The sequence below is a fragment of the Pinus tabuliformis genome, chromosome J, assembly GCF_031772625.1.
Source record: "Pinus tabuliformis cultivar Carrire ecotype Pingquan chromosome J, CPIR1, whole genome shotgun sequence".
Lineage (NCBI taxonomy): Eukaryota > Viridiplantae > Streptophyta > Pinopsida > Pinales > Pinaceae > Pinus > Pinus tabuliformis.
Genome location: NC_142295.1, coordinates 933,073,088 through 933,086,511, shown reverse-complemented (window position 1 = coordinate 933,086,511; position 13,424 = coordinate 933,073,088). Strand labels below are relative to the sequence as shown.

The 13,424-nt window shown below is 35.3% G+C and overlaps 1 protein-coding gene across 3 annotated transcripts in view; it reads left to right on the top strand.

Annotated features, from left to right (window-relative positions):
• Positions 1-13,424, top strand: part of LOC149229834 (cycloartenol synthase-like) — a 403,955-nt gene that overhangs the window by 168,064 nt on the left and 222,467 nt on the right. For all 3 annotated transcript variants that reach the window (XM_089378753.1, XM_089378752.1, XM_089378754.1), the window contains one exon: positions 7,243-7,409. In XM_089378753.1, the coding sequence (XP_089234879.1) occupies positions 7,243-7,409 (167 nt within the window). The remainder of the gene's footprint in view (positions 1-7,242; positions 7,410-13,424) is intronic.

Below are 13,424 nucleotides of genomic sequence, written 5' to 3'. Positions count from 1 at the left end.
AGATCATAACTATATTTTTTGGAGGCCATACTTTTCATCTCAACCAAATTGTACCAGTTGCTGAAGCAGATTCCAGGTTCCAAAAATTAATATTTTTTCATGTAAACTCTTGATTTGGTTTGATAAAATTTGGTTGAAGGATTTGGTGTCTATTTTGTGGATTTATTGCATAAAATTGATTAACATTGGTTTCTTAATTTTATTGTATAGTGCCCCTCATTATTCACATGCAAAGTATTTGAATAATTAATTACTTACAAAGTCTTTGTCTAAACAGTTGAAGGAAAATTTGAAATTTTTGCAAGTTAAACCATTATTTTAGTAAGGGGGATTTTACATCTAGCATGATGTCATCCTCCCAAATGGACATCTCCATCAAGCAAGTTAGAAAGTGGGTTCAAGAGTGCTCCTCACTCCAAGGGGCATCATCAAAGTCTATGGGTACATCTCTAAGTAACATCTCCTCCACTAAGATATCATCATCAAGAAGGCTCATGTCACCTTACTAAGTCATCCATGGGTGATGTTTCTACATTCATATCAAGAATTGGCATAAAAACATGGTGTGTTATCCCTCTCAAACCATCTTACGTGGTATCCATCATCATCTAGGCTCTAGAATAGGGAAATGTCCATAAAACAAATACAAGGCCATCCTAGGGGTGTTCTAAATCCATTTAGGTACATCATAAATCAAGACAACACCATGGATTCTTGGCTCAACGTTTTAGAATATAGTGGTGTAGAAAGGGGCATATAGCCATGTGGAGGATCCTCAAATCCCAACTCTCATCTCATAAGGGAAAATATTGGGGTTGCAGTGTTATATGTCCTCTCTAAGTTGGACTAGATGTCCTCTTTACTGGGATGGAGAGGTGTCAAGCCATCCCTCAAGGGATATTTGTTGTATGTGCAATGAACACTTTGAAACATACTCTCAAATCAAGTGAGATAGACATCATATTGGGGAAAAACCATATTCAATATTCTGAGCACAAAAATAGTTCACAAAAACCTTAACTTCAAATGTCTTTCTAGCTTAGGATTCATAAGCAAGTTGCCACACTTGTGTTAGGGATTATTATGCAATTATCCCTATTAGGTGCTTCTAGCCATTAAGGGGAAGAAAATTTCATAGGTAGAGCCATCAATCCATATATGCATATGGTAAATGTGGTCATGGAGTGGGAAAGACTCCAAGGAATATGGCCATAGCCATGGTACTCGCTGAAGGAGGTCTAATATCTTTGAGTATAATGATGATAAGAGGGAGAAATTGTTGATGCATGAGTTACCCCTTGCCTCAACCTAATTTTCCACCCCTTTGATGTGCCTTTTACTTTAATGATTTGCCTTTCATTCTTTCATAGCTTATGTGACCCAACCTATTTTATGATTTTCCAATAGCCCTTAAAGATGTAGTAGTTCATTGCTCATCAGGGGTGGGAAATTCTTAGGTTCCCTTATTTTAGATATATCATGAAATTCTTAGGAACTAGGTGATGGCTAATGGGAGGGGTAGAGATCATGCTAGGATTTTTCCCATGCACTTATCATGTACCAAACATATTTTACATTTTTCATTTTCTTTCATTTGTGGCTTCATGTTTTTTTTCTTGCAACTATATCAATCTCTTAGGGAATATTTTTGGGCCTTGAATTAGAGATGAAGATATAGGGTGTCACTCCTAGTTACCAATGAAAATCAACCTAAATAATGGAAGTGGATATAAGGGAGAACTGGAAGGTGGTAATTATTGATTACCTTGGGAATGTTATGCCAATCGATGCCTCCTATTAGTGCCCCTCTTATTAGTGGAAGAAAAGGGCCTTGGGGATAATCACACTAGACTAGAGGAAAAGGATAATCTCCAAAGTGAAGTATCAAAACAAGGATAAAATCAAGAGTGGTCAATCATCCAACTTTTCCTACGATCCATATTAGTATGCCCCGAACATTAAATGAAAGAAACTAATTATAAAAATGGTTAGTGTACCTTTTGATAGATGACCCACCTTCCTTCGAGAATCATGCTAGATGGTAGGAAGCTCTAACTAGATCATAGGTGGATATATTTGAAGCAAAGCTATATGTGAATTATCATAGGGCTACTAGCTAGTTGGTTGATCAATGGGGAGAAAACAAATTCCTATGGGTTACCCACTTTTGGTGGGTAACAATGATCTATCCTACAAGACATTGTTAGTGATCTCTTTAAAGGCCCTTTTATTTCTCTCTATTACTCCATTCTACTATGGATTATATGTTACTATGTGTCACAACTCTAGACCTACTTATGAACAAATACTTCTCCACATATTATTAACATACTCTCCTCCATTATCTGTATGGAGTATTTTGATCTTTTCCTTGCTTGTGTTTCTACAAGTTGTTTGGAATCAAGATGATCAAAGACTTCAAATTTAAAATTTATAAAATAAGCCCATGTATATCTTAACCAATCATTAATAAAATGTGAGGACATGATTAGTTTTAATCATGGATGAGAGAGGGAAAGCAACTATGACATTGTTGTACACCATATTTAGGAATATTGATGCTCTATATGCTTTACATGTAACGAAATTCTCTTTATGACGTTTTGCAAGTATGAAACCTTGACAAACGCCATCTACAAATTGTCTGTGTTGTATACCTTCAGCCATTCCCTCCTTGCTTATTTTCTCCAAATATTTGCAATTTAAATTCCCAAACCTCTCATGCCACAATCTACTCTCTTCATTAGCATGGGTTAGAAGAGAAACATAATTTTATTTTGGAATGAAATGAAATAAAGTATACAACCTAGCATGATGATCCACCTCACAAATTGTGACTCTGAAACCATCTGTCATTTTGGAAATTACCATTGAATCTCGAGTGAACTCAAGTCACTTACTTGTATATGAGTGTGTGATATGATTGAAGGAAAGTAGATTTATGGGGATATTTGGAATATGTAACACATTATGAAGCTTCTTTAATAAAGGTACATTCTCCCTTATCAAAAAACATCAATAGGAGAGTCATCTCCCAACTAAATACATGGTCTAGTAAAATACTTCATCATGATGTGATGTATCCATATGATAAGTGGCTACTATATCAAGAATCCAAGTGTTAATATAGGATGTAATGGTAGTTAAAACATGACCTTTACCTCTATCATCTAGCATATTTTTATTATCTTCTTCTTGGAGTTATATAGAATGCACTCCTCAAGATGATGTTTTTGAAGATCCTATGCCATGAGATCAGTGGTATTCTTCATACATGCACTCTTCAAATGAAATTATTTGTTGTAATAGGTGCACTTTATTTTATCCTTCTTATATTTTTACCTTTTTATCTCTTGTAATTTGAATATCAATGGGATTTGGTTTTCCTTTCATTTTATGATCTAGTTCCTTCTTACCCTTTGTCTTTTGCTTATTCTTCTTGCTACTCTCTTGTACTGCAAGAAGGAATATTCCAACTTTTCCCATAGAAATCCTTATAGTGTGGAAGGAAGAAATAAACCTAGAATACTCAAGTCCTGGCTTTGAAAGAATTGAGAAGATAAGATGATCCTCTTTTCTATCAATACCACATGTTTTAACCTATTGAAACAAAGTATTAAACTTGGAAAATAAGTCCTATAGGGTATTGAAGTTGCTTGGGCTCAAGGATATGATGTCATTATCCAATTTATGTCATATTAATGCATTTTTCTTTCCAAATAGTCCCACCAACATAGTCCATAATTCATTGGGGGTTGACAAAGCTCCAACATGAAAGAGAAAATCTGGAGAAATGGACAAGCATAAAAGCCCATAGGCCCCATCCATCCTATTGAAGTACTTTGACTTATCTACATTTGAATTGAGCTTTTCCCCTTACTTCGCAATAGAAGTATGAGCTTAGACTTCCACTCAAAGTAGTTGAATGGAGTAAGAGTCAAAGTAAGGGGCTGATCCATCCTCTTTTAGATGTTCAATCCTATGTGACCTACAATAAAATATGTGTTTTCCTCACAAAATCCTCATATGCTTTGATACCATGTAGGATTTTAAGCACAAACACAAGAATTTAATTGTGAGAAAATACTACATCAACAATTGCAAGAAAAAGGAGAAGAGAGAATAAAAGATCACTCTTTAGACTACGAGTCTAAAATACCAATTCAAATTCTTTGTCTTACATTGCTTTCCTTGAGTGCAAATTTATAAGACTCTTGAGAGATGAACAATGCACACTAGGTTTGGGTTTTTTGTGCATGCACAAAAGGCCAAAAAATAACTCCCTCATAGTTTTAGTTAACTAGCCAAAAAATTGAGTTAGCTAGTCAAAAATGGAGTTTAAATCAATAATAGAGTTGAATAAGGATAGGATAATATATAAATAAGTGATAACTAAAGAAAAAAAAATCACACATGAAACTTGTAAAACTAGAAATGCAAGTAAAATCCAAAAATAGAACTAAATCTTAAGAGATAAGGTTTCTAAGAATAAAAGGATAAGTGAATATGGTAGATCAATGCGGTTATATCCAAAAATAAGAAAGGAAATGCACACTTGTGTAGGAGGAAGATAAGTATAAGGAAGTGTGCTTTAGGTGCCATGTAACTCCCTAGTCACTGCCACATGTCATCCTACAGGGGATCACTTACTAAAATTAAACATAATAAAAATAGAAAATGTTATAAATAACACTCCTCCTAAATAGTAGGAAATATGCATGTTCTCCAACACTATATGTATTCCAAAATGCATGGTCTTAAAAAGGGGCTCCAATGTTGGAAATCCATGCATTTGAATTGTAGGGAAAACTTTTAATAAAATTCAAGGATGAGTGCAATCCTAGTCAAGTTGATTGATAATACAATAGATAACACTTGTATGCTTTGTCTATTAATTGTATATTAATGGTAGTGGGAGAGATGATAAAGTCAAACATCCTGTAGGAAGAGGATAGATGTAATTAACTATTGATAGTGACATTTATGATGATCATTTAACATTAGTTTTTGGAAATGACTAACTTTATGCCTCACAACCTACCATGAGTTACTAACTTTATTGCACAATGACTTCACTTGGTGCCCTGAAATTTCCATTTGTGGTTGAATGTGATTGAATGAGCTAGGATCCACTCATGAACCAAGACCCCCTACATCAGAGTATGGTGTCATTGATAGTTTCTTTTACTATATTACATTTTTTATCAATATCCTTATAACCATAAAAATCGTGGTATGTACCTATTCGGTTATTCACTAAGAGTTGTCCCAAATTAATTGGAAGGTATGTAGAAGTGGCCCATGGTAAACATGGAGGTACCACTTAGGAAAATGTACAATGTAAGTGGATGATTAACACATCCAATTCCTGGGAATGATAAAATCATGATATATAATGTGGAAAAAACATCGATATAAAGAAATGTAATAATAATTGACCCCTATACGAATTAAATATGGTCAAATATGAAAAGCCAACTCTTTATGTTCATATGCACAATGTGTTCACATCATTCACATGTACATGGTACTCATTTTCTTCCCTAGAATGGCCTTCTAAGGCCTATGCTTTATGCCAAGCATGAAAACATATAATTTTCTGCCATAAATATATCATAGCATTACATTTTCACCATTATATTTAAGTAAAATATGAGCATGAGGTTAGTTATTTATCAAGACGGTAGTAAACAACAAGAAAATATACATAATAAAGTTAAATATTAATGCCATAATCATTGATATAAGATATGATAAAGATGACTTAACAGGTTAAAGAATGACAATTGGCCCTTTTTTAATGCCCAAAACAATGGAAAAACAATCAAATTTATTGTAACAAACTCTCATACTTGGGAAATTTTGAATTTGTGGTGGATGCATAAAAAATCGGGAATATTCCAGTCTCCATACTTGTTTCCCAACTATCAATAAGTGATATAAAGGGCTTCATCCCAAGTCATTGGCTCTTAAACCATCTAATATTCCTCCGTAACCTACCTTCAAATTTTGAGTTGTGCATTATTTGGAAGATCTAGTGACATTAGCATTGTTGGTTTGGAAATTGTCATAGTTTCAATATTCCCACATCTCATTCTCTCATTCATTATTTTTGTTTTCCTTCTTAGTATGGTAAACTAATGATGATTACATCCCATGGATCATTGAGATTTGTCCATTGGATCACCGAAAGATTATAGGGTCCTTTTATCTCTGCTGTCCAATAATTTAAGGTGTTTTCCTCATTAATTTTCTTTTCTTTTTTGTTTTTAATGGAAAACCATCCTAATCTAGGTTATACATGTTCATGATCTCACTATTATTATAATTTAGCATGATCATTATTTGAATATCTTTCTGTGCAATTGGAATATCTAGTTGGTAATTATAATCACTTATTAGCATTATGAATATTAATGAAGAAACTCTTTATCAAATTTGGCATTTTATTAACATTATGAAGATTAATGAAGTAGCTCTTTATCAAATTTGGCATTGTAAAATGGAGAAAGTTTTTCTATGAAAGAAACCAATTTATAATAAATAGGTTCAGGGTTGCTCTTCGTATAGTCTTTGTTGAGGATAGATAATGTGATGGATATCTTCATATTTATGTCTATTCCAATTTCTTCTTTATAGTTGTATATTTTTATGAAGTGGTAACATTTAGAAAGAGACTCTCTATTGTTTTGCAACAAATTTAGTAGAGTGCACTTGGTTAAGTAGTTAATATTTGTAACATGAACCAACAACTATTTTGGCTTTTACTATATTATTTTATTTGTTGGATGTTATTGAAATACTCCATTAGTAATAAGTGAGCACAAGAATAGGGAGTGCCAAGGTTGCTCTTAGTTTTACACTCTTTCTCCTTAAACGAATTTAGTTGATGTGTTTTTTTTGGATGATATAAGTATAAAATTTTATGAAAGGTTAATTTGAAACTTTATATTGCTCTAGCATTTTTGTCAATATGGTTATTGGATTATGTTAGAAAGATTGGTCTTTATAAATATTCACTCATTTGGAAAAAGTAAGACATATTATTTCCAAAGTTAATATGAAGGCATTGGTTGCAAAGTTATTGTGTATGTGTGTCATTATTTTTCAATATATAAGAGTTTAAATTATAGGATTTTCTTAAAATTTATTCGAGGTAGTTTATATGTGTTTTTAAGAATTTGTTTGGGTTTGTAGCTCCTATTCTTAACTTACACTCTTCATTGCATTTAATTTTTGTAGGGAGAATGTGGTGTCATTATCGATTGAATTATTTGCCAATGTCATATCTGTATGGGAAGAAATTTGTGGGTCCTCTAACGGAAGTTGTTATGTCTTTAAGAAAGGAGCTCTACACAATGCCTTATGAGAAAATAGATTGGAATCGAGCACGCACCACGTGTGCAAAGGTTGATCCTTTCTCTTACAATTTTCTATGTTCTTTTATTGTTATGTTAGTTTTGGGTGTTTTCTAATTATTAATGACCCAAGGGAGTAACTAGTTTTATGTGTCATTCTAAGTTATAAAAGGAGCATTTTGAAGTAAGGAAAAACTATGAAATGGCATGGAATGATATATAATATAATTTCTCAAGAGATTATTTATTATTTAATGATCCCAAAAGAAGATTTCATATTTGATATTAGTTTGAGCAATCTTTTATTGGTAGCATGTTGGAACATACAAACAATATATAATTGGACAATTATTAGTAATAGAGTTCCCAATAGGATCAATATTCTTTTACGCTAAGAATAAAACTTCATTTTTACATAAAAAAATTTACAAGATATTTGGCTTTTACTTTAATCATACCCATTATTAATTCCTTTAATTTTACAAAAAATCAATCCAGTGGAGGTTGAAGATGATGTGTCATAATCATTACCTAATCAATCTAGTAGAGGTTGAAGACAAAATGTCATAATCATTGTCATAAGTAGTTGAATGTGTTGCTTAATAAAGAAAATTGGATAGTGGAAGTTGAATATGATGTGTCATCATCAACCTCATAGGTAGTTGAGTGTGTGGCTTAATAAATATAAAGGGATACATATGAACGTTGTTAATATTCTTGTGACCTTAATATTCATGCAACAAGAATATGGGGAAACTTCATTTATACATATTTTTTTATTATGACACATCAATCAACCATTTCTCCTCTAATTCATTCAACTTTAATATTCTATTTTTTAGGCTATCATCATCCAATCAGTTATCATTTGCACTTTTCAAGTTTTAACTATGTATTCGAATAGAACCTTAAAGTCTTGCTCATAAATTCTTAAATCAAGCTAAATTTCCCCACAAACATTGTAATATTCTAAATTAAAAATTTACAACAAATAACAGAAACATGTACAAGGAACAACAACCATAGATAGATACCGCACATGCATATCAAAACACCAGGAAAATAAAGCAGAACAATAGAGCCATTTTATTAATCTCAAGAATGATGAGTACAATGAGGAATGAAAATGGAACTTGGGCTTGCTACTGCAAGGTATGCAAAACCCAGATCAGACAACTATGAGCTGGAGGAAATACTGGCCCAAACTGGTACTACGCACTACCTAGTAAATTATTGTTGTTGCTACTAGAATGGGACTAAATATTTTTCTTTGAAGAATGCCTGGATCACCCTAAAATTGTAGCCATGAGCTCCACTCCTCATACCTAAAAATACCCAAAGGGTTTGGCCCAACTCCAAGCCAAAACTGAACCAACAAAGTGATGCAAATTTACCAGCTAATAAATAATACGCCCTGCTATAAGAATGGGGATTTCAGGTCCGAATATCGCCCGGAAAATTTCATAAAAATTGTCTGAGACTCCTCCCAATAAACCCACAAAAAACTAGAAAGTGTTTGGGCTGAATCCATTGGGCCCTAGTGACCCCCAACAAGTGTGAATTGCCCAATATGGCCTGAAAACACCCCACTGTTTTTGATACTACTAAATTATGCCCAAATCTACCACGAGAAATTTCTCTCAGTGCCGCTAAATTCTCCACTAAGAAATGCCTCGTATCTCCAGCCCTTATCTCTCCCGACACCACTTCTTTAAACCCTTATGCACCACTTGGTCAATAGCTTCTATGCCCTTACCAAAAGATAGAAAAATCGACCCAGGTAATAGCCTCCAGTCCAACTCAGCAAATCTTTGTCCAAACTTTGGTCTAACAATAAGAAAATTCCCTACAAAATCTTAGAGCCTCTAACCCATGCTTGCTCCCACAATGTGCTCCACAAAATACCTTTGTGCCCAAGAAAAATGCACTACTGAATAAACTCCTGCAATGATGTCCAATGAAAGCTCTAAATTGAGCTCCCCAAATTGCCTCACTAGGGAGACACTCGAAGTTCTCCGAAATGAGGGTGGAATTCCTAGTGCTAAACAACACTCTGGCCCTTGTGCTAAACAACTCCAAGAGAAGATGAAATATGAAGTGTAATAACAAAAAGATGATCCACAAAATGAGTCCCTCCTCTTTTTATATTTTCTCTCCATCCTTCAACACTCCTTTTAATATTATTTTATTGGTGGGGGTCATTTCCCACTTAGTTACTTTTTCCACTATATTAATAAAATAATAATTTACCGCCAATCTGCAATAAAATAATGCTTACTAAATTTATCCAAAATATTAGTTGCCCCTTTTAATTAATATTACCAAAATTGAGCGAAATTCCCATGCTCACAAAATTGGGGATATTACAAACATGCTATGTGATTAAATTCTTAAGTTGTAATTTGTGCAACAATTAACATTTTCTTATAGAATTGTCTCCTTTCATGATCTCTATTTATGGAGGAACAAAATGAAATACATATTTAAACAAAAACTTAGAGATACAATGAAACAAAACTTCAAGTAATAAATAGCAAAATGTTGAAAAATGTTTACATGCAGAAAGGAAACAAACTAGCTTAGTGATAGTAGCTTATCTCTGCGAAGAGATGTGACGACTACATGCCTTATGAAATGTGTTATGATGAGGCTTGGAGGCCTTTTTATCATGGAGAAACAATGAGAAACCCTAAACATCCAAAAACCTAACCCTAGGAGATGAAGCGCCAAAAGGTATGGGCCCCGATGGGGTTAGATGGAACGTCAACTTCACGAGGTTGTAAATTTGGTATACGATCTTTTTTTGGCGTGCACAATAACCCATTAGAAAAGTATATTCGAGGAAAAAAATGGACTGCAAACATCATTCTAAGTCTCATTTTTGCTCATTTCCTGAAAAAACATCGTTTAGGGCCTCAAAACATATCTAGAAGTTCAAGACCCAAAAACCGCCAAAAATAGAAAACTACCAAAATAGGAAATTGTGTTGAAAAATAGGAAAATGATAGAAAACAATGTTGGGGGTCCATGTGGAATAGGAAGGTGGCCACCAATATCCACCTAGACTAGTCCTCCCCCCCTCAAGAAGCAATGGTCCCCATTGCGTTGAGTGCCTCCATGAGGTGAGGAAACTTCTGATGAACTGGGTCCCTAGTGAGCCATTTGCATTGATGCAAGAGCTACCCATCTTTGACAACCCGATAAAACTAGATACTCTGTTGCCGAGTGTTATTATTCTATGTGTCCATGATTCCATCAGTTGTGGCATGTTCAATGCAATCAAGATTGAGCTTTGTTAGTGTTAGCTGCTCAACAATGTCTGATGTGTCCAACAATGGTGGAAATATTGCCAAAGGCGGTCCACATTGAATAATGGGTGCAAGCCCAGGAATGGGGAGATACTTAGCTCAAAATCATTATCACCAATAGCCTTGTTGATGGTGTAAAGCCCATATCGAAGTGGTTGAAGCTTCTGATAGACTCTAGAAAGGCGTTCCTTCTACAAATGAAACCAAACCTTGTCACCAACTTGAAACTTATGTGGCACCCGATCTTGACCATGACATTGTTTGTACCTATCGTTGGATTTATCCAGGATATCATGAACCTACTGGCGGATGTACTGAATGTGTTAAATAAACTTGATGGCTTTATCAACTTTGGAATGAAAATGTACATATTCTACCTACGTAGTTGCAAGAGGTATTGCAACATCAATGGGACACAATGGTTGAAATCCCAAGCCCACTTAAAATGGGCTATGGCCAGTCGAGCTATGGAAGGCTCTATTATATTTGTGTTGCACATAGGGAAAACTCACATCCCATGTTCATGGATGCTTAGAGTTGTACACATGTAGTATGTGCACTATCATCTTATTGACGACCTTTGTCTGGCCATCTTTCTGGGGGTGTAATGCAATCAACTTGGTGAGCTTGGTGTCCAACAACGCCCAGAGGCTCGACCAAAATGCGCTTAAGAACCTTCTATCCCAACCTAATACAATGGTTTGCGGGATCCCAAAATGTACCCACACTCTTTCAAAGAAGAGTTTAGAAGTGGCTTTTGTTGCGATACTCTTCTTGTAGGCAACCAATATGGCCATCTTAGAAAATCTATCAACAACCACAAATACAAAGTCATTGCCATGCTTGGTCGAAGGAAGGCCAGACATATAGTCCATGGATATGGAGTCCCAAGGTTGGCTAGGAGTAGGCAGAGGAGTGTACAGACCTTGCTTCTTAGTGGTTGGCTTTGCAATGACATAGACAGTGCAAGAATTGATATATTTTCCAACATCCTGTCGAAGTTTTGGCCAATAAAAATAATTATATAGTACTACCACTCTCTTCTCCACACCAAAATGTCCTGTGACTTGACTATAGTGTGCCTCCCAAATCAGCTTAGCACGCTCACTTTAAGGAACACAAAGGTGTCCCAGGTGGCATAATAGTGCATCCTAGAGGTGGAAGTCTGGAACTTGTTTTGCATCCATCAACATCTAGTATGTGGTGGAAAATTATTGATCATTTTTGGACAATTGTGACCATCTAGAAGTCCTTTTCCCACAAGAGTTGAGAATAGTAGTCAGTGCCACAACCGGGGGTTGACTAAGGCAATTTGCAACATTATCAGTGCTTCTCTTCTTGTATTTAATGTTCAAATGGATTTTTTTGATATATGTGGACAATTTCTAATGGCGATCGTTCTACAACTTTCTTTGTGTTTGCATAAACTGAAGAGGTCGGTGATATGTGTGGATGATTGTCTCCTTCCCCAAAATGTAATGTTTCCACTATCAGCAAGCCTATGCGATGGAATACATCTCCTCATCGTAGGTGGGGCATTCTTGAATAGTATCAGAGAGTGTCTCACTGTGATAGGCCATCAGATGCCCTTACTGGGTGATAATTGCACCAATATCATAGTCAGAGGCATCTATCTCAATTTAAAATGGTTTTTGAAGGTCTTGAAATGTGAGGAATAGTGCAAAGGAAAGGTGGTATTTCAGCGCAATGCATTCCTTCTATTGTGACTCAGACCAAAAAAAAATTGCTTTCACTTCACCCTTGGTAACTTTACTCAAAGTCTAAGTGATATGAGAGAACGCCAACATGATTCTTTGATAGAAATTGGCAAGGCCAAAAAAGCTTCAAAGCTCTGTTAGAGTTTTTAGGGTTGGCCAATCCCGAATGACTTGGATCTTAGCTAAATCCACATGCACGCCTTGCTCGTCAATTATATAGCCCAGATATTGGACCTAGTCCATGCCTAAGGAGCATTTCTCCAAGTTGACACATAGTTTGTGCTACCACAAGGTTTGAAGAACCTGCCAAATATGTTTCAAGTGCTCTACCAAACTCTTGTTGAATATGAGGATGTCATCCAGATATACAACCACAAACGATTTGGTGAAAGGCCACAAGATGTCATCCATCAACCTCATTAAAGTTGCAGGGGCATTTTTCAATCTGAATGGCATGACCAACCACTTAAAGAGACCCTCTTTGGACTTGAAGGTTGTCTTCCATACATCAATGGGTTCTATTGGAACTTGGTGGTATCCAAACTTCAAATCAATATTGCTAAAAATCTTAGCCCCTTTGAGTTGGTCAAGAAGGTCATAAATATGTGGGATCCAGTATCTATTTCAAACAGTGATTTTATTCAGTGCTCGATAATCAATGTAGAGTTTCCAGGTTCCATTTTTCTTCTGTATGAGTACAATTGGGCTCCCACAAGGTGAGGAACTTGGTCGGATGTGCCCTTTCTGTAGCAACTCTTGGATTTTCCGCTTGATTTCCTCATTTTCTAGAAGAGATCAGTGGTAGGATGGCCCATTAGGTAGAGGTTCTCTGAGAGTCAAATCGATTGAATGTTTGACCTAACAATGTACAGATACCCTTGTGGGTGAGAAGAAGATGTCCTTGTACTCTTTCATGACCTTATCAACTTGCTTCTACTGCGTAGAGGAACCCTTTCCAGGGGCCATGGATGTGGCCATGATCTTCCCCTTACTTTGAGAGTGAATCAGGAAGAAAAAAAATTTCCCGGTTTGGGAGATGA